At 43.9% G+C, this 22193-nt stretch overlaps 1 protein-coding gene across 1 annotated transcript in view; it reads left to right on the top strand.

The window, feature by feature from the left end:
• LOC126315899 (ionotropic receptor 25a) overlaps positions 1 to 22193 on the top strand; it is a 208827-nt gene that overhangs the window by 73380 nt on the left and 113254 nt on the right. Inside the window, exons 4-6 of the mRNA XM_049992710.1 lie at positions 3737 to 3940; positions 11935 to 12101; positions 21207 to 21386. Of these exons, the coding sequence (XP_049848667.1) occupies positions 3737 to 3940; positions 11935 to 12101; positions 21207 to 21386 (551 nt within the window). The remainder of the gene's footprint in view (positions 1 to 3736; positions 3941 to 11934; positions 12102 to 21206; positions 21387 to 22193) is intronic.

The raw sequence follows: 22193 nt of genomic DNA on the forward strand, positions 1-22193 counted from the left end.
ACCCTGTCAGAGTGGCTTTGCGCAACTGCACAGACGGACCAAAGTCCCATTCACACCTCGTCCCACTTGGTATTCACCCTAAACTAAAAGAGCGTGAGGTGTGAGGCGTGAATGGGAGTTTAGATTGAAGAGACAGTGTACTAGAATAGTCCACATAGCTGTGTACAGTCACTTTGCCAGAATGGTGTACTGGTTAGACCCCTGTTCAGATCCCAGGCTTGGTACCAATTGTCATTCATCCTTTACATCGTAAATTTTAATCTCACTTTCATCTTCAACTAATGTGAATGAGATTCATTTTAATTAAATTATTGTTCAAAGTGAATACTGTTTATGTTAGAAAATAACGGAAACATGTACAACACCAGAAAACTCCATACTAAATACCTAAATAATTATGAGAATAATGCCACTATTATGTGAAAGTGTAGGTAGTTGCCGAATGCAGAGCCAGAACTGCATTAAGAAAAACATATAGTTGCGTTGTTCTCATGAAATAAACAACCACTTATTTAATAGCGTAGGGTATTTACATATTTTAACGTATTCTAAAATTATCATGATTTGAAATTACTAAAAACAAACAGCATTTATCTTTATTTGTAGACTCTATGCTGATACTGCGATAAACAGCTTTCTTCAAGCAGATGTTGACATGTAATGGGAACATGCAGAAACGTAAACAAGATCCACAGAAAGCACTTGATGTAAAGTATACACTGCACTCGGGTGAGTGTAGTTTATTCCCTGAGCTAGGAAAAATCAAAGCTGGATGTAGAGCATTTACTAGATAAGGACTGACAAGGATAAGGTCTTACTACTACTGAACTTGCAGTGGAACAGGGACAGTGCCTTACTGCACTTTTTTTAGAGCAAAGACCCAGACCATCCCACTCACTGCATGTATCTTTGTGATCATGGCTGTAAGATACCACAATTGACATGGACTGCCCAGAATAGAGGAATACATAAAACAGGAGCTACCCGCACATGGGCAGGGCTCTGAAACTGGTATTCACGGAAAACTCTTGCTCTGAGTCAGACGCTCGCTCAAGTGGCTAAATAGTAGGTATGGGTCAGTTGGTTGCCGAGTAGTGTACGTCCAAACGTCAGCTTTTCGAAAAAAATAAATTTAAAATTTTGAGTAAATTATGACACGGCTTTCAGTCACGGCTTTCAGTCACCATCTATAAATCTACTGTTGAAACGTTTTAACTGGAAACACCCTTTATGGCACATGCAGCCTACATTGCGAAACATTTTAGGTGTTATAAGTATACCTGAATGATCCCTGTATGATTAGATACTGTTTCACAACCTTATTTCGATACAACATAGTTGTCTATCATGTTTTATAACCTTTCTCGACCATGAACTCACAGCAGTCACATCCATATTTTAGAAGTCTTTAACACACAGTTCATGTTATTTTAGTTTTGAACAACACAAACCAACAACATTGATGTTTAACATACAGAACAAGGGCACACAACTAGTTAAAGTTGTCGGGTAGTAGTAGCAGATCTGACTGCCATAGCCACTTGGATGTACACTAATTGGTTGCCAAGATGCTTAGCAGCCTCGTTAAGTGTAATAACATTCAGTGCTCTCTATGTATGAACTACTGAATTAGGTCAACCAGCTTGTCGGACACAAACATCTACCTGTCTAATAATAAGTGGCGTCAGCCCATTTTTCAATTTTTGTGACTTACGCCACTTGGAAGCCATCCTGATCATATAACAATGAAGCAGCACCTTTTTAAAGGGAGGAATCACCCCTGCCACATTGTCTCTTTCTCTCTTACCCTTCTAGTGGTGATAGTAGTAACATGAGAAAGGACCGTATACTATTTTTGTTTTAGAGAATGCGGTTTTAGTAGTGCTCAGTCCATGGTAACTCCCTCCCCACCACGCTTTAAGTACTTTTATGAGTAAGTTTTCTCTTGCTGCACATGATAAGTAACTTCTGAGAGCACTTAACCAACATAGTATCACACATTGGAGCTTAGTGTAGAGGCCACACATAATACCGTGGTGGGTAGATGCGAAGATGGTAGGGCATGCTTGGGGGAGAGCTGTAGTGGGGGGGGGGGGGGGGGGGAGAGGAGGGAGTCTATGGGCAGGCGCTGTAGGGGAAATGCCGAGTTCTGAAGGGGAAGTACCGTTCTAAACTGAAGCCTCCACTCACATTTTTTGTAAATATTAAGTTGGGCCCATCCGTGCCCACACTTGCACAGTGACCATTCAAAAAGATCTGTCATCTTTGCTTTGATTAGTATCTAAAAAGAATTTCGCCGAAATTGTAGCGATTTATTTTCTCCTGGCTTGTAAACCATTTGTAACTTTCAGAGAAGTGTCACGAGTGGCGAATTGTGAGTAAACCTACGCATTTCTCTTGTTTCTATGTTCAAATTTGCTTCTTTTGCCAAAATATAGCCAAGTTCACAGAGGCTCACCCCACTAGTAGTTTGTACAGCCGCAATAGCGAAAGAATTCTGAAACATTGGTTTAAGTTTATGCAGTGAGGAACTGAGCAAAAGTGAAGTCAGTATCTTACAAAAAAGCACATCCTTGGCACAATATAAACGCGTAGTGTCTTCACTTATGTTGTTCCGAAACCGATGGCATTTCTTGTTCCACCAGCTATCGATGACCCTTAAAAAATACATTCTTTCATCGAGAAAGTCTGTACTTAGTGCAGTAACATGGTAGATAATGAAGTATTTCATAATAACGATATGGCAAAATACTCTCATCTTTGGGTGCTATCACTTCCCAAAACCTAATTTCGATATCTTAAACTATTTATGACGTATGAGGAATGTTGTGGATATTTCACTCTCGCTTTATCGGTGGCGTGGCGCATTCGCAAATGGATGTGCTACAGCTGATCAGTTTTCTCGAGATTTGTGACAGATAGAAGTCTTCACCCAAGTCTAAAGATAAATTTAATATGTTACTGACATGTCATATGCAGTAGCATATTATGTAATACGCCCCAAACACAAAATCATAGCGACACATGTTTTTCATTGCAAACTTTTTCGAATTTCGCGCAGTGTCTTACTTCTATGTAAATATCACAATAACTATGACCATTTTTGTAAAATCATTTGAGAAAGATTGCAGGGCGGGCGCCATGATTCTGCCTTTGCCGACCGACCGACAGGCGGCAAACAGTGTGGGCCTGCCCTTCCGAACAAACAAATGAACCCGCCCAGCGCTTTCGACGAAAACGTCACTGCCCATCGGCCAGAATACCCTGCGTGGATACTAGCTTCCGATACCCAATGGTGTGCGACTAAGTAGTCCACACACAACATTAAGAGTAAATACTGAGTTATCTGCTCTGAGAACATGGCTTTACACAAATGCTGTACGTTCTTAATTGGCACAGAACATACCGCACGAAATCGTACTTTGACACTTTGAAAAACTTTCAGAGAGTATTTTTCCTCGATGTCCCATTTTAGTATCAAACATGTAAATAAAATAACAACTCATTCACGGGCACTTAACTTGTTCCTACGCTCAATCAGTGAATACCACGAGAAGAGAACCGTAATATAGAATGTTACAACAATAGATTCATGCTGATTTCCTCTCGTTCTAAAATAGTTTAATGACGAAAACATTTCGAGTGGCCCTCCACTGATACCTCGTAATAGGTTGTGCGTGGTTTAAACCGCTGTGGAAGTGCGGAAGTGGTAATCTAAAAATGTTCACCGGCCCAGTGTGCGGGGAACTGGCGGTGGGCGTGTCTGCGCTGCTGGACGCCACGTGGACGGGGTGGCGGCGCCTGCGCGACGAGGCGCAGCACCGGGCACTCCCGTACCTCCGGCTCGACGCCACGCTTGCCAACCTGGTGGACGCCGTTGACAAGTACCTGCAGGCGCGCGAGGCGTCTGATGCAGCACTCATATTTCACACAGAAGAAGGTACAGTAAGTTACATTTTCTATCAGCACTGAAGTAGACTGCAGAAACATCTCTCGTTTACACCCTAAAACTACATACCTCCTACATTAGCCGGTTTTGATCACATTCTGTGTCCCACTTTACAAAAATGCCTTGTAATACTCATATTTTTCAAAGTTATCTGTCAATGTACCCGAGATAGGTGGTGCTTCTAGAAGGAATTGATTCATACCATGATACAACAGTCAAAAAGATACCTGTATAAAATCTTGAAATATCCTTCAAAATAATACAGGGTGATTCAAAAAGAATACCACAACTTTAAAAATGTGTATGTAATGAAAGAAACATAATATAACCTTCTGTTATACATCATTACAAAGAGTATTTAAAAAGGTTTTTTTCACTCAAAAACAAGTTCAGAGATGTTCAATATGGCCCCCTCCAGACACTCGAGCAATATCAACCCGATACTCCAACTCGTTCCACACTCTCTGTAGCATATCAGGCGTAACAGTTTGGATAGCTGCTGTTATTTCTCGTTTCAAATCATCGATGGTGGCTGGGAGAGATGGCCAAAACACCATATCCTTAACATACCCCCATAAGAAAAAATCGCAGGGGGTAAGATCAGGGCTTCTTGGAGGCCAGTGAGGAAGTGCTTTGTCACGGGCTGCCTGGCAGCCGATCCATCGCCTCGGGTAGTTGACGTTCAGGTAGTTACGGACAGATAAGTGCCAATGTGGTGGCGCTCCATCCTGCTGAAATATGAATTGTTATGCTTCTTGTTCGAGCTGAGGGAACAGCCAATTCTCTAACATCTCCAGATACTGTAGTCCAGTTACAAATGGCTCTGAGCACTATGGGACTCAACTGCTGTGGTCATTAGTCCTCTAGAACTTAGAACTACTTAAACCTAACTAACCTAAGGACATCACACACATCCATGCCCGAGGCAGGATTCGAACCTGCGACCGTAGCAGTCGCACGGTTCCGAACTGCGCGCCTAGAACCGCGAGACCACCACGGCCGGCTAGTCCAGTTACAGTAGCACCTTCGAAGAAAAAGGGACCAAAAACTTTATTGGCTGAAATGGCACAGAAAACGTTCACCTTAGGCGAGTCACGTTCATACTGAGTTGTTTCCAGCGGATTCTCAGTGCCCCATATACAGACATTGTGACGGTTGACTTCCCCATTGGTGTGGAAAGTTGCTTCATCACTAAACACAATCTTTGAAACGAAAGATTCATCTGTTTCCATTTGAGCAAGGATAAAATCACAGAAATCGATTTTTTTAATCTTATCAGCTGCAGACAGTGCTTGAACCAATTTCAGACGATAAGGTTTCATAACTAACCTTTTTCGTAGGACTCTCCATACAGTTGATTGTGGAATTTGCAGCTCTCTGCTAGCTCTGCGAGTCGATTTTCCTGGCCTGCGAACAAATGCTTGCTGGATGCGTGCTACATTTTCATCACTCGTTCTCGGCCGTCCAGAACTTTTCCCTTTGCACAAACACCCATTCTCTGTAAACTGTTTTTACCAACGTTTAATACACCACCTATCAAGAGGTTTAACACCATACTTCGTTCGAAATGCACGCTGAACAACTGTCGTCGATTCACTTCTGCCGTACTCAATAACACAAAAAGCTTTCTGTTGGGCAGTCGCCATCTTAGCAGCAAGTGACGCTGACGCCTAGTCAGCAGTGCCTCAAGGGAACAAATGTACAACTAAATGAAACTTTATAGCTCCCTTAATTCGCCGACAGATAGTGCTTAGCTCTGCCTTTTGTCGTTGCAGAGTTTTAAATTCCTAAAGTTATGGTATTCTTTTTGAATCACCCTGTACTATTCTGAGCAATAACTGCATCGTCTAGTGACAGAAAACAGCCACTGCAACCTTTCCCTGGAATATCCTTTATGAATAAATAAAAAACAGTCAGGACTCCTTTAAAAGAAGCATGTAAATTGTAATTAAAGTTAACTACAAATTAATTAATCAATATTTCCTTACGGGTAATCAGCAACTCTCTCTCATCTCTTTATCTTGTACAATCCATGGTAAGCTTGCATGTTACATCATAATCAGTTAGGGTAGTATTCTACATTTTCTCCGAAGTTACTCTGTAACGACTAACCATGGACCACCAATAATTATTAGATCACGGAAAATATATTCCGATGATGAAACTAAAACTCAGAAAACCAAAAGCACTTGAAACTGCCTCACCTTGTGCGACGTGGATAGTTTATTCTTGTATCTACACTATAGAATAAAATTATGGAATATTTCGTTTCATGTTGAACGTCTAACAACGAATAATAACAGTGAATAAATCCATCTGATCGGTTAGCGCACAAGATCATTGTAGAACTGATCATACATCATTTTTCTGTGTAATACCCTATCATATTTTTTGGAATCTGTGTTAACAATCTACAAACAGTTTAAAGGTCTGGATTGTTGGAGCGTAAAATTCTACAGCCGTCAACTTTTGTTTGTCCTTATTACCGCCAGTAGACAAACTGCGGAACAATATCTTTAATAGGAAGTGAGTAAAATTTGCTTGACATATTGGTTCCTTTGAGTATTATCTGTCTCGATAAAGAATTTTGATGCATTGTGTCGGCTCTACCCGTAAGAGTGCGCAAAAATGAAGCAGAACATGGAGGATGCTGCACTGATGAACTTGATTTAGGGAACCTGGGATCGGAGAAGCCAGCTTAAGTAGATAGTAGGAAAAAATCACATTGCTGTGTGCTTTCTTGTTTACATTAGTTAACTGCATTGATATAATGAATATACAATTTGTACTGTATCTTACAAAATGTGCTGAAACTGACAGTCATCAGCCTCGATGCAAGCGTGACATCGGCGAACAAGCTTCTGACGCACCCTGACAAACATCCCTGGTGTGTTTCGAATCACATCACAGGCAGCTACAATTCTGGCAACTAATGCCATCTCCATATCGATTGGGGTGCCATACAGAAGTGACTATAGAGAACCCCATAGGAAATAATCAAGGCGATCCAGGTCAGGTGACCTTGCAGCACATGTAATAGGACCTACCCTTCCAATCCAGCGACCAGAAAATACAGCATCATCACTTCCTAGTAATCAGGCACGTCCTCCTTGTTTTCTTGCGCGAAATAAAAAATATACATAATTAAATTTGTACACAAGTTAGCTGTAAATAAACTGGGAAACAGTAATGCTAGACAAAGCAGCAGACAAGTTCATTTCCATACGTCCTTAACCTGGCTTCTCCGACTTCAAGTTCCCTACCTCAAATTGTTCAGTGAAGCGTTCTCCATGTCCTGTTTCATCTTTGCGCGCTATTACGGAAGCACCCTGTATAATGTCCACTTTTGAAATTCCCGTACTTATTTGACGATGATAGTTCCAATTCCATGGAAAACAGATGCCGACAGACGTGAAAATTACCGAACTATCAGTTTAACAAGTCACAGTTGAAAAATACTAACACGAATTCTTTACAAAAGAGGGGGGAAACTGGTAGAAGGCGACCTTCGGGAAGAACGGTTTGGTGCCGGAGAAATGTAGGAACATGAGAGACAATACTGACCCTTCTGCTTCTCATAGAAGACAGGTTAAAGAATAGCAAACCTACGTTTATAGTGTTTGTAGACTTAGAGAAAGCTTTTGAACCTGTTGACTGGAATCCTCTCTTTCAAATTCTAAAGGCGGCAGGGTTAAATTCCAGAAAGCGAAACGCTGTTTACAACTTCTACAGAAAACAGGCGGTAGTTACAAGAGTCGAGGGGCATGAAAGGGAAGCAGTGGTTGTGATGGCCGTGAGACAGGACTGCAGCCTATCCTCGATGTTATTCGATCTGTACATTGAGCAACATCTGCACCTACATCTACATGGTTACTTTGCAATTCTCTGCAAAAGTGCCTGCCAGAGGGTTCATCGAACCATTTTCATGCTACTTCTCGACCATTCCACTCTCGAATGGCGGGTGGGAAAAAGGAACCTAAATCTTTCCATTCGAGCTCTGATTTCTCTTATTTTATTATGATGATCATTTCTCCCTACGTACGTGGGTGTCAGCAAAATATTTTCGCACTTGGAAGAGAAAGTTGGCGGTTGAAATTTCGTATATAGATCTCGGCGCAAAGAAAACCGCCGTTTTTTCAGTGACTGCCATCCCAATTCGCGTATCATAACAGTGAGACTTTCACTCCTATTGCGCGGTAAAACGAAACGACCTGCCCTTCTTTGCGCGTTTTCGATGTCCTCCGTGAATCCTACCTGGTAAGGATCCCATATCGTGCAGCACTATTCCAGCAGAGGACGGACAACTGTAATGTAGGCTGTCTCTATAGTGGGTTTGTCGCATCTTCGAAGTGTTCTGCCTTCCCCACAATATTATCTATGTGGTCTTTCCAATTTAAGCTGCTCGTAATTGTAATTCCTAGGTATTTAGTAGAATTGACAGAAGGCAGTAAAGGAAACAAAAGAAAAATTTCGAGTAAGAATTTAAGTCCAGGGAGAAGAGATAAACCTTTGAGGTTTGTCGATGATATTATAATTCTGTCAAAGACGGAAGCAATGGACTTGGGAGCGAAGTTAAAGGGAATGAACAGTGTCTAGAGAGGAGGATATAAGATGAACATCAACAAAAGCAAATGGAGGATGATGGAAGTAATCGAATTAAATCAGGTGATACTTAGTAAAAGAGGCACTTAAAAAAGTAGGTGAGTTTTCTTTTTTGGGCAGTATAATAACTCATGATGGTCGAAGTAGAAAGAATGTGAAATCTAAACTGACAATGGCAAGAAAAACGTTTCTGTAGAAGAGAAATATGTTAACATCGAGTATACATTTAAGTGTCAGGAAGTCTTTTCTGAAAGTGTTAGTATGCAGTGTAGCTATGTATGTTGTGTGTGTGTGTGTGTGTGTGTGTGTGTGTGTGTGTGTGTGTGTGTGTGTGTGTGTGTCGGAGAGGGCGGCTTAAAAATCGTAAAGGGAGACCAAGAGATGAGTAGATGAATAAAGCAAGCAGATTCAGATGATGTAGGTTTCAGTAGTTACTCGGATAGAGATGCAGCAAATCATTCTTCGGACTGAAGACCACAACACTAATATATTATACACTTTATACACTGTCTGATCAAAAGTATATGGACGCCCCTCTGTAGTGCGGAAATGACCACTAATGTTCACGAGGGACGGACCTACCAGTATAACTGTATATGATGTCACTAGAGAAGCAATAACAGCACGATAGGTTGATCAGCGGAGCTCGATGACTTCGAACAAGCACTGGTCACTTAATGTCACCCGAATCACAAGTCCATCAGGGGCATTTCAGCCATTCTAATGTTGTTGTGATGTGACTGTGAAATAGAAACGCAAAACAACAACCATGGCTAAACCAAGACTAGGAGGACCTCTTGTACTGATGGACAGGGACCGCAGAGCATTGCTGAGGGTGGTTGCAAAAAATAGCATGAAATCAGCAGAAGGACTCTATTGTTAGTTCCGAAGTGATACCAGCAGTCCAGCTAGCACAGTGTCTGTCTGTAGAGAGTTAAAAAGAACGGCGTACAGTGGCCGACCAGCTCCTCGTTACATGGCGTAAAGAACGGCGCCACTGGACAATTAATGACTGGAAACGATTCATGAAGAGTGGTGGATCACTATGGACTCTGTGGGAATCCTATGGAAGGGTTTGGGTTTGCCTGGAGAAAGATACGTTCCATCATGTGCAGTGTCAGCAGTGAAATGCAGAGAACACGGTGTTACGACGTGGAAGTGTGGTTCTCTCATTGTGCTTAAGAAAACGCTAAATGCAGAATGTTACGAACGCATTTTACAGCACTCTGTACTGCGTAGATTGGAGGAATAGATATGAGACGACAATTGTACCAGCATCACAATGCCCCCCTGCCGTAAAGAAACATCTGTTTGTGGGCAGTAACATTCCTCAAATGAACCCATTGGAAGACCCTTGCAGCTTTGGGACGAATGCAACTACCACCAAATCGCAGTGTCCAACATCAGTACCTTTTTTGGTTTCATCTTTTGAGGAATAATGCGCTCCCACTCCTCCACAGACATTCAGGCACCTCACTGAAAGAGTCCGAGGCAGAGTTGAAGCCTTCATAATGGCGGAGGATGCACACATCCCATTTTAACGTCCAATAGTAGGTGTTCGGATATTTTTGATCAGATAGAGTATACGAGGTGTGGCAATTAAATTGCACAATTGTCTTCCACTGTTCAACATAATGCTGTGGGTCATCCACAAACACGCTCTTGAAGAGATTCCCTCTAGCACTGTAGAGGAGTGTGCAGAAACTTACGTAGATTCTTCCCATCTTGTTTTAGTTAAAATGGCTCTAAGTACTATAGACTCAACATCTGAGGTCATCAGTCCCCTAGACTTACAACTACCTAAACCTAACTAACCTAAGGACATCACACACATCCATGCCCGAGGCAGGATTCGAACCTGCGACCGCAGCAGCTGCGCGGTTCCAGGCTGAAGCGCCTATAACCTTGTTTTAGTATTATTAGTAATTCATAACTGTATTCCATGTAGGGCCAACGTACTTTGTTGCGTGTCTACACACTGCATCGCCAGTGATCCATAAGGTAAGCTGCAGAAGGGTCTGGATAACTTCCTAACACACCTTTATTGCGGCAGAGAGAATGGGAAAATGCCTGCTCGCTGTCCGTTTTGCAGACCTATGAAGGAGGGAAGTGCATGACAAGAATCCAGTGACGCACCATCCCTCACTCTTCTAACCTCCACCCTCAACTTTCCACCGTGTTACACGCCCAGAACACAATTTAGATATTATTAAAGTTCAACTGCTCTTAGTGCACTTAGATATGGCACACATTTAATAATTTAAAAAAATGTTAAAATGTGTGTGAAATCTTATGGGACTGAACTGCTAAGCTCATCAGTCCCTAATCTTACACACTACTTAACCTAAATTATCCTAAGAACAAACACACACACCCATGCCCGAGGGAGGACTCGAACCTCCGCCGGGACCAGCCGCACAGTCCATGACTGCTGCGCCCTAGACCGCTCGGCTAATCCCGCGTGGGATTTACTATTTATTCTTATCTCACTTCATATAATAATAGATATAAACTTTATTCAATTATAACACCGTCTTTAATCATCTGCGATTTTTCATTTCCTGGAACGTAGAAACTACTAGTTTTTAAGGAATAGGACCTTTTTTGGCGATGAAATCGTCTCAGGGACTTCGTCTGAAGATGATGGGTACGAATCTCACTAAAACGTTGCGACAGGGCGACGCCAACACTAAGCTGATCACCCGAGTAGATTTTATCATTGGAATAGGCCGAGGTATATTGCAATCAATAAGACCTTTTTTGCAGCAATTTTCTGGATGCCCCAGTTTTCGAAATACTCAACAAAAACCAAAAAGTAACCTCTGAGCGACCCCCATCTCCATTCCCATGCTCATATTCCAACGGTCTGGATTTTTAGTTTGTTGATCATGACAGTCCCACCTACCACTGTAAAAAAATTTGCGACTATACAAATTTCCCCCCCCCCCCACCGCAGTCGATATTTCTTGGTCATCGTTGGGTTGGGCAACCCTGAGTATCAGCGAACTCAGTCTCATTCTTCCGAAGGAGCAGCTACCTCATTTCTCTCCGGCTGCTGTGTGGTTCACTTTATACATTCTCATCTCTACCTCTGTCTTACATTGCAGAGAGTCACAGTTTCCATGCACAATATGTGTCGGGAGGGTCTATCATAGGCACATTGAGATTACGTGTAACGTCATTAATTTTTAGTCAAAAGATGTGCCTCACCTACTGCACGGCACCTGCTCGCAAAAGAACCTCCCCCCCCCCCCCCCCCCCCCGCCCCTCCCACTGCTGTTGCCGCCTATACTTTATGGGCCATGTTGTATTGGGTGCACTATACACCGCTACTGCGCCAGACTTTGCATCCCTGTACGTCACTCTGCGTGCTGTTTTCCCAGAGCTGGACCAGGCGCTGTACCACCTGATCGGCAATTCGGTACTGCGAGTGATCGCCCTGAACGGCCTGGAAACGGAGACGGTGAACCGGCTCAAGGACATGCGGCCCGTCGCCTCCTACTTCGTCATCTTTGCCGATACGGCCCACATGAGCGAACTGTACTCCAAGGTAAGTCGATGTCCCGCGCCGGTTAGGGCAATTGCTGCATAAAGCTGTTCCAGCTGCACCTCTCAGAACAACGCAGCTCTCGTATTTCTTTCTGTAATGTTACATCAGTAAAATTTACTCAATCCAAGATTATGATCTTATTTGCTGCTAGCAGCAGACTAAAAAAAAATAGTAATATATATTCGACAGCAGAAAACGAAACTTCTGCAACGGAGAATTTGAATCATATTAAATGCCTTGCAGCCGTCTAGTTCCCAAACTTTTTTTCATTTGGTTACAAGTTTCAACATTTTACTACGCCATCTTCAGCCCCCTAACCGACGTGTAGGAAGATTCTACCTCGGTTGTGATCAAAACAGGTCTATTAGTAGATTTTTACTGCGGTGGTCACTTCAATCATCATCTGCCAACTGTTTGTATGACAACTGAGGTAGAATCTTCGTATACGTCGATTAGGGCCCTGAAGACGGTGTAGTAAAACGCTGCATCCGGTAGCCAAATAAAATAAGTTTGGAAACTAGAAGGTTGAAAGGTGTTTAATTTTACATCCTGTATCGAACAGCTGAGTCCGGCAACCATCTCTAAAAAGATGGACATACAGAGAGAATTTGAGTGTCTGTCTCAGTACCAACCGTTAGTAACAAGCACATGGTACATTGATGAATCATACCATCAATGCATACTGCGAGATTGAATGACTCTTGGTTTCCTCTGCGGGTACCTCCTGCGTTAAGAGAAATATATATTAGTCGAACGGAGGTGAAATTGGAATCATTATGGCGACGACGCTGTATACAAATGGGGAAATCCACTGACATAGTGGCTCTTACAAATGGCACCTCGTTATAATGTGGTGGGTGGAAACGATCATCTTGCAAAAGGAGAAACTGGTGGGCTGATCGCGTGCTACTGTCGTGGGCATCATGGAAAGTGCTAAAACCACGAAGAGGCAACAAGGTTGTTGGACGTCGACACCTCGTCACACAAAGTGGACGTCAGAGTCTTGCCTGTTCCGTGAAGTAAGATAAGTGGCGATCTTTGCCGGGTCTGACGACAGAGTACAGGGTGGTTATAATTATTTTATTCGCTACTTCCGAGGGACTCCATAAAAATAAGAATAACGAACAACGAATAAACCATTGAAAGAGATACATTTTAATCTCCATATGAGAAGGTAACATTTGTTAACACGATGTTTGCGTTCCAGATTACAATCGTCGCTCAGTGTAACGACGACCACCTGCATCCACGACAGCCTGGAACCGCACTAGAGATTGCTCTACTGCTGCCTGAAACATCTCAGGTGGGATGTTGGCTACATCCCTCGCTATGCTCATCTCAACCTCCAACGCGTGTTGTGCCCCGTTGATAAACCTCCTCCTTCAGGTGACCCCACAGCCAGAAATCACGCGGGTTCAAATCCGGTGATATTGATGGCCACACAGTTTGGAAAGATCGTTGAATGATTCGGTTTTCCCCAAATGTGTTACGAAGTAACAGAATGACCTCATGAGCAATGTGAGTTGGAGCTCTAACGTGCATCTAAACAGTTTAGTCCAAAGAAACTCTCTCCAATAGACAGGGATCACATATTGGCGAAGCAGATCATGGTAACGTGTGCCGTTCACGCTGCATGTCCTTTGTCCTAGGAGTCAGAGTCCCTCAAAGAAAAATGGACCAGTCGTGAACTGTGCCGTGAAGCCACACCACACAGTGACGCTTCACTATGAGGGGGAAGTATTTGAGCGTTCATTGACTGTCACGATCCCCTTATGCGACAAATGTCAGTTCCCTGTCAGAACCTGTATGTACTGCGTTTCGGTGCAATCAAGAGTTAATCGCTTCTATGAAAGCAACGTCCTGTTGTTATTGACTACCCTATTTGTTAAGTCTCTGATGCCCCAAATGTGTTCTATCGGCTTCAGATCAGTCGAATATGGTGGCCAAGAAATCAAGAAAAGTGCACTATCAGGCTCCTCAAAACACTGAAGCATTATTCTAGCCTTAAGACACAGACAGTTAACCAATCGTAACATACCATCGGCATTGTGGAAGACATCAAACCTGAAGGGATGTACGTGGTACACAGTAATGTTGACGTAGTGCTTAGCTTTCGTGGCGCTCTCGATTATTACCACGGGTTCCATTGAGACCCAGCTGAATTCTCCCATAGCATAATACTGCACCCCACAGGCCTGCATACGTGGCGCAATGCATGTTTCTTGTAGGCGTCCGTCTGGATAATGGCGTATCTAGAGAAGATCATCGACCTCGTGTAACAAGGAATAAGATTCATCTGAGCAGGCGACACGTTTCTATCAATACACGGTCCAATGATGATGGCCCATGCCCACTGCAATGCTAATACTGACGATGTCGTTGGTCAACATGGGAACGCATGATGGCCGTCGGATATTGAGCCCCATGTTCAACAACGTCCACTGACCGATGTGCTTCGAGGCATTTCTGCCTGCACTAGCGTTGTAAAGGGTGGTTGTAATTAAACTTTCGCTGCTTGAGCCAGTACAGATGGAGAATTGTTTTTACCTTGTGGGTACCCAAATTTATAGGACTGATGTTCAGACTGTGTGCTGAAGGATTTACATTGTTAGCAGTGTTAGTGTCAAGACTTGCAGGTAGGCGGCAGTACTGGTACGGCGGCGTAGTTGCTTTGAAACAGCATCAGTGTGCATTACAGTTGCAGACAGTCAGCGTGAGTCTGGACAAAGTCAATAGGGATTTACTCGTAAAGCTGCTTTATCAAAACAACAGCAATAGTGCTAGAATGAGATATTCACTCTGCAGCGGAGTGTGCGCTGATACGAAACTTCCTGGCAGATTAAAACTGTGTGCCCGACCGAGACTCAAACTCGAGACCTTTGCATTTCGCGGGCAAGTGCTCTGCCATCTGAGCTACCGAAGCACGACTCATGCCCGGTACTCACAGCTTTACTTCCGCCAGTATCCGTCTCCTACCTTCCAAACTTTACAGAAGCTCTCCTGCGAACCTTGCAGAACTAGCACTCCTGAAAGAAGGGATATTGCGGAGACATGGCTTAGCCACAGCCTGGGAGATGTTTCCAGAATGAGATTTTCACTCTGCAGCGGAGTGTGCGCTGATATGAAACTTCCTGGCAGATTAAAACTGTGTGCCCGACCGAGACTCGAACTCGGGACCTTTGCCTTTGGTAGAGCACTTGCCCGCGAAAGGCAAAGGTCCCGAGTTCGAGTCTCGGTCGGGCACACAGTTTTAATCTGCCAGGAAGTTTCGGCAATAGTGCTGCTAATCTTCGCGAGTACCGACGCGTTAAAGGAATACAGAGAAGTCCAATATCGTCACTGGGGTTGAATAACATGATTCGGAAGTTCGAATTAACTGGCGTTTTAGGCAGAGGCAGAGGCAGATGCCGACAGCCAATAGCACCGTAAATTGTTGAAGAAGGTACTGTTGCCATGGTTCAGAATGCTGGACGCAATGCGCAGTCTTCAAGCAATGCACGAGCTGTGTCACGTTAGTTGAACATTCCACGGTCTACCATTCCAAAAATACTGTGAACAATTGTGAAATAGTATCCATACAAACTGCATATTACTCACTAGTTAACTGTTGCATTGTAGTCAAACAGTGAGTGAAGTCTAACGTTTTAAATTCTTATAACTGAGGGTGGATAAAAGTGAAGTCGTATGGCTGGGAGACTCCGAGCGGAAGTTACAGACGTCTAGTTAGAAAGGTTTACCTACCCTTCGCTCACACTGGCACCTCTCCTTTACGAAATGTGAGATTCGTGCTTCGAGTGTATCTGATGGGTATAGATGACTGTAATGGGTGTGTATGTAGTGTTCTGTTATGTTTCCGTTGGATAATGATGTGAAAGAGGAGAGCGTGAAACCTGATGGTGGCATGCAGCCTGGTTCATTTCATATGTGGAAAAGTTGTCGTCCAGCATCAACAAACACGGAAAAGGTTTAAAAAACTTGACTGGGGTCTTGTAAAGTTGGGGGAGGGGGGGGGGAGGGCAGAGTTCTGTTCTGGATCCATTGTTTTTATTGATATATATCAATGACCTGTAATTAGGACACTGGGCGGCTTTTGACCTCAGTGGCGGTTCCTGGGCGACAGACCCACGAGCAGGCGACCCCAAACAGTGGCCACTTCACCGCACTTCTTTTCATTCCTCGGTGCCACCGAACTTAACGTCCCCATGCGACGCAGAGATCACCACCGACAGTGTCGCATGCCCCCAGGTCACGCGACACTACGGAGAGGTTCGGAATTTCATCGAAGGCATCCGCACAATCTGGTGATCATGAATTCCACTCCAGCACCCCTGTTACTCCTCGCCAGAAAGAAAAAAGGATAGCAGCAAGCAGCACGTGGTGTACTCGGGCGATTGCACGTCCAAGTACGACCGACGTTGCTTAACTTCGTTGATCTGACTGGAACCAAGGTATTCGACGAGGCAAGGCCATTGGCACTGAGAATAGACGGACTGGCATTTTCAAAGTGTCGCTTTCAAGAACTTGTGCAGAAACTGAATGCTGCTATCTCCACTCTAAGGGTGACCTCCACTTTCTCTGGCACTGAAATGCGAAACCTCGTTTCTTTTGTTAACTTTTACTTTATTATTTCCTATGAGGTTAAATTTTAGGGCAACACTGTGCACTTACGAAGAATATTCTTAGCCCAGAAAAGGTCGGTCAGATTGATCTGCGGTGACAGTTCGTGAACTTCGAGGGTCCCAGAATTCTAACTCTGGCATTCCTGTACATACACTCCTGGAAAGGGAAAAAAGAACACATTGACACCGGTGTGTCAGACCCACCATACTTGCTCCGGACACTGCGAGAGGGTTGTACAAGCAATGATCACACGCACGGCACAGCGGACACACCAGGAACCGCGGTGTTGGCCGTCGAATGGCGCTAGCTGCGCAGCATTTGTGCACCGCCGCCGTCAGTGTCAGCCAGTTTTCCGTGGCATACGGAGCTCCATCGCAGTCTTTAGCACTGGTAGCATGCCGCGACAGCGTGGACGTGAACCGTATGTGCACTTGACGGACTTTGAGCGAGGGCGTATAGTGGGCATGCGGGAGGCCGGGTGGACGTACCGCCGAATTGCTCAACACGTGGGGCGTGAGGTCTCCACAGTATATCGATGTTGTCGCCAGTGGTCGGCGGAAGGTGCACGTGCCCATCGACCTGGGACCGGACCGCAGCGACGCATGGATGCACGCCAAGACCGTAGGATCCTATGCAGGGCCGTAGGGGACCGCACTGCCACTTCCCAGCAAATTAGGGACACTGTTGCTCCTGGGGTTTCGGCAAGGGAACATGCTGTTCCAACAGGACAATGCACGTCCGTATGTATCCCGTGCCACCCAACGTGCTCTAGAAGGTGTAAGTCAACTACCCTGGCCAGCAAGATCTCCGGATCTGTCCCCCATTGAGCATGTTTGGGACTGGATGAAGCGTCGTCTCACGCGGTCTGCACGTCCAGCTCTAACGCTGGTCCAACTGAGGCGCCAGGTGGAAATGGCGTGGCAAGCCGTTCCACAGGACTACATCCAGCATCTCTACGATCGTCTCCATGGGAGAATAGCAGCCTGCATTGCTGCGAAAGGTGGATATACACTGTACTAGCGCCGACATTGTGCATGCTCTGTTGCCTGTGTCTATGTGCCTGTGGTTCTGTCAGTGTGATCATGTGATGTATCTGACCCCAGGAATGTGTCAATAAAGTTTCCCCTTCCTGGGACAATGAATTCACGGTGTTCTTATTTCAATTTCCAGGAGTGTATATTATATTCCTTCATGTGATTTGTTATTGACAATATTGACACATTCAAAAGAATCTGCCGCATTCATTCACTGAACACTAGACGTAAAAACAATGTTCGCTTGGAGAATGCTTCCATAAGCGTAGTATTGCTCAACAGGTTTTATTCTCGACTGCCTTCCAGAAGAATAGAAAAAAAATTGATTATGCTTATGCATTACGCATAGGGAAGATTTCTCACCAAATTGCCAACCTCTTCAAGACTTACAACATAAAAATAAGCTTCTTCACCAACAACAAAACACAAAAGAAAATCAGACACAGTACCAAAACCACTATATAACAGTATCAAAAGTCAGGCGTATACACGTTCATTTGCAACTCATGTCACATCTTCTACATTGGACAAACTGGTAGAAGCTTCACAACAAGATTTAAAGAACACATAGATGCATTCCATGTTAACAACCTGAATAAATCCAGCTTTTCCTCACATCTTCCAAACATTCTGCAAACAACATTTGAACAACATCTCCAAAAACTCCATCTTGCCAACAAAGGCACGATACTTGATCTTCTTGAGGAAACTGGAAGATTTACCTACCAAATGCAGCATCTGACTACGTACTCAATTACCAAATTGAACTGAGAAACAAATTTTACCTTCAGAACTTTGAAGATCTAGGAGGTCAAAACAAGTAACTACTCAACCAACCCTACACCCCCTCCCCATCCCCCCTCCCTAACGATTCCCCCCCCCCTGTCCCTCTCCTTACATCCTAACCACTTTGGTGCCAATGTAATATCATACCACAAAATAAAACCTGTACTATATATTTAAATGGTATAGCCTTCTACTGTTGACATAAATTAGTACTTTTATATATATTACTTCTACCTGGAATAAACAAAAGCTGCCTGTACGAATATTCTATATCACTTCAATGCAAGAACAAAAATAAGTCAACAGTTCATTTGAACTTTTGTTCTTGGTTTTTAAACATGAAGTGTATGGTCATACAAACAGCTTTAGTCCATTACAAACTATAAATTTTATACATATACCTTTAGTTAAAATAATCTTACTAATATCCCAGATCATGTTAACGTAACAACAGAAACAAGTCAACAGTTCATTTAAAATTTTGTTACTATTTAAAAATTTAAATTTAAATATAAAGATCCTAGCCATATGAACAGTGTTTCTCATTACAGATAAAATAACTCTGTATTATTGATTCCTGGGCATTCATGTTAATACCAGTCATGATTAAAGTATTTGCTATAAACTGCCTGTATTATATGTTAATAAACAACTAGAAATAAGACATCAGATCACTTGAAGATTGTTCTTGCAATAATTTATTTATTTTATTTCGTGCTCTCATGTTATCGCCAGTCTGATTAAAATATTTGCCCTCATATCGACTTTAATACATGTAAAAAAAGAACAAAGTAGGCCTTTGCCATACCTTTTTCTCAAGATCTTTGTTACAAGCAACAGTTGTAAAGCGAATCCTGGGTGATGGCGGAGTTTCGCTGTCAGAGTGTAAATTAATATAGTTTGTGTGAAAGTGTGTGTAGTGATATAACAACTGGACATCAATGGTGGCAGACAGATGGACACTAAAGGAAAAAAGCTGCGCGTCTGCATCAGTAGGTAAAAAACTAAATTTACATCCATATCAACGGATAAGCAACAGTCATGGCGATACATTAAAGCTTGTTCCATCTTCTTGTCATAGAGCGAGCACCCAGCATTATGCTAGAAATAATAATGTAACTTCCAGAATCATCTCAAGATGAACTTGAAAACGTTCGAAAACCGGTTCATGGAATGAAACAAATTGTTAAAAAATGTGACTGGTTGCAGTTTTATATAACTTATTTACAGGAAAAAAATTGTCTGATAAAAAAAAAGGCTTCCTTATGAAACACTTATACTTTTCTTTAGAGGAGTTCCTCGCAGTAGTTAAGAACATCCTACTGCAATGCGTTATTTATTCCTGTACTTCCTCACAATTTCTTCGTGTGTTATTAATTCCTTAATTTTATACTCGTCGTTCTGTAAACTATATACTGACACTGTCTAAGACCATGTAGCTTTGGTCAGCGTCTGATAAATAACTGAGTCACTCTGGTACCCTCTTTCACCCTTTGCCCTATCGCTCCCTTTCTGTGGCCTCTACCTGAATGGACTAATGACTAATACTACTACTGGCCATTTAAATTGCTACACCAAGAAGAAATGCAGATGATAAACGGGTATTCATTGGACAAATATACCACACTAGAACTGACATGTGTTTACATTTTCACGCAATTTGGGTGCATAGATCCTGAGAAATTCACTGTTCAAAGTGCCGTCAATGAGAACAAGGGGTGACCGAGACCTATAACCAATCGCACCCCACACCATCACGCCGGGTGATACGCCAGTATGGCGATGACGAATGCACGCCTCCAATGTGCGTTTACCGCGATGTCGCCAAACACGGATGCGACCATCATGATGCTGTAAACAGAACCTGGATTTATCCGAAAAAAATGACATTTTGCCATTCGTGCACCCAGTTTCGTCGTTGAGTACACCATCACAGGCGTTCCTGTCTGTGATATAGTCAAGGGAAACCGCAGCCATGGTCTCCGAGCTGATAGTCCATGCTGCTGCAAACGACGTCGAACTGTTCGTGCAGATGGTTCTTGTTTTGCAAAAGTCTCCATCTGTTGACTCAGGGATCGAGACGTGGCTGCACGATCCGTTACAGCCATGCGGATACGATGTCTGTCATCTCGACTGCTAGTAATACGAGGCCGTTGGGATCCAGCACGTCCTTCCGTATTACCCTCCTGAACCCTCCGATTCCATATTCTGCTAACAGTCATTGGATCTCGACCAACGCGAGCAGCAATGTCGCGATACGATAAACCGCAATCGCGATAAGTCACAATTCGACCTTTATCAAAGTCGGAAACGTGATGGTACGCATTTCTCCTCCTTACACGAGGCATCACAACAACGTTTCACCAGGCAACGGCGGTCAACTGCTGTTTGTGTATGAGAAATCGGTTGGAAGCTTTCCTCATGTCAGCAGGTTGTAGGTATCGCCACCGGCGCCAACCTTGTGTGAATGCTCTGAAAAGCTAATCACTTGCATATCACAGCATCTTCTTCCTGTCGGTTAATTTTCGCGTCTGTAGCACGTCATCTTCGTGGTGGAAGCAATTTTAACGGCCAGTAGTGTATTTAGAAAACTGCGCTAGTGCCTTGGCCAGCAGATTTGTATTTGAGTGAGTTTGTGAGCGTTGGCAGGTGTACGTGTACGCAGGCGACAGCCGGCGGTCTGGTGCGGAAGGCGGAGCGCTGGACGCTGGTGTTCACCGACTGGGAGTGGCGCAGCTTCGGCCGCGAGCACCTCAACCTGTCGACGGCGCTGCTGCAGATGAAGCCCGCCTCCTGCTGCGCCCTGCAGGGAGAGCCCGACGCCTGCAGGTGCACGCTGCGCAAGGTGACGTACCGCCATCATCTCACCCTAACAGTGTGGCCGCAGCTGGGTCACGAAAAGTATGGTATCTGCTAGTAGCAATCTGCTGATAAAGAACGAAATGCTGAGGTATCTCTGGAATAGGTGAGCAAAGAAAGCCAGATAAATTTTTTCCAGGGGTAGCAACCTGTACAAAGGAATCTTTAAATTATTAACTTGGGAATGTAGCTCGCCGGAAAATCAAAGCACTAGTCACCCCATAAAAGAGCACACTGGCCCCTTTGGTGGGCTGTAGATCATGTGAAAGTGGTACGAGGCACTTATGCGACCCTCCCCCGCTGATAAAGTCATGGGAGTGATGTAGCATGCACACTATCTGACCAAAAGTATCCGGATACCCCTATAAAACACGGAATTCTCCACTAGATATCACCAGAGGCTGACCCGCATGTTCAGAAGGACGCGGGGAGTGTTGTGTTGTCAGTAGAGAAGCAGTCCGGAGAGTTCAGTGACTTCGAACGTGGGCTAGTCATTGGATGTCACCAGACTAAAAAATCGGACATTCCATCCCTTCTAAGGATGCCCGAGTCAGCTGTGGTAATATGACTGTTAAGTGGAATCGCGAAAGTACATCCACAGCTAAACCAAGACTAGGCAGAACTCATGTACTGTCGCACAGAGACTGTCGAGTACTGGCGCAGGGTGAGTGCATAGACAAAAAATTCCATGAAATCAGTGGAAGGGACCATTCATGAGCTCCAAAGTGCTACCATCAGTCCAGTTAGCACAGTGGCTGTGAGTAGGGAGTTAAAAAGTATAGGGTACAATGGT

Source organism: Schistocerca gregaria, chromosome 1 (assembly GCF_023897955.1).
Source record: "Schistocerca gregaria isolate iqSchGreg1 chromosome 1, iqSchGreg1.2, whole genome shotgun sequence".
In the NCBI taxonomy this organism is placed as follows: domain Eukaryota; kingdom Metazoa; phylum Arthropoda; class Insecta; order Orthoptera; family Acrididae; genus Schistocerca; species Schistocerca gregaria.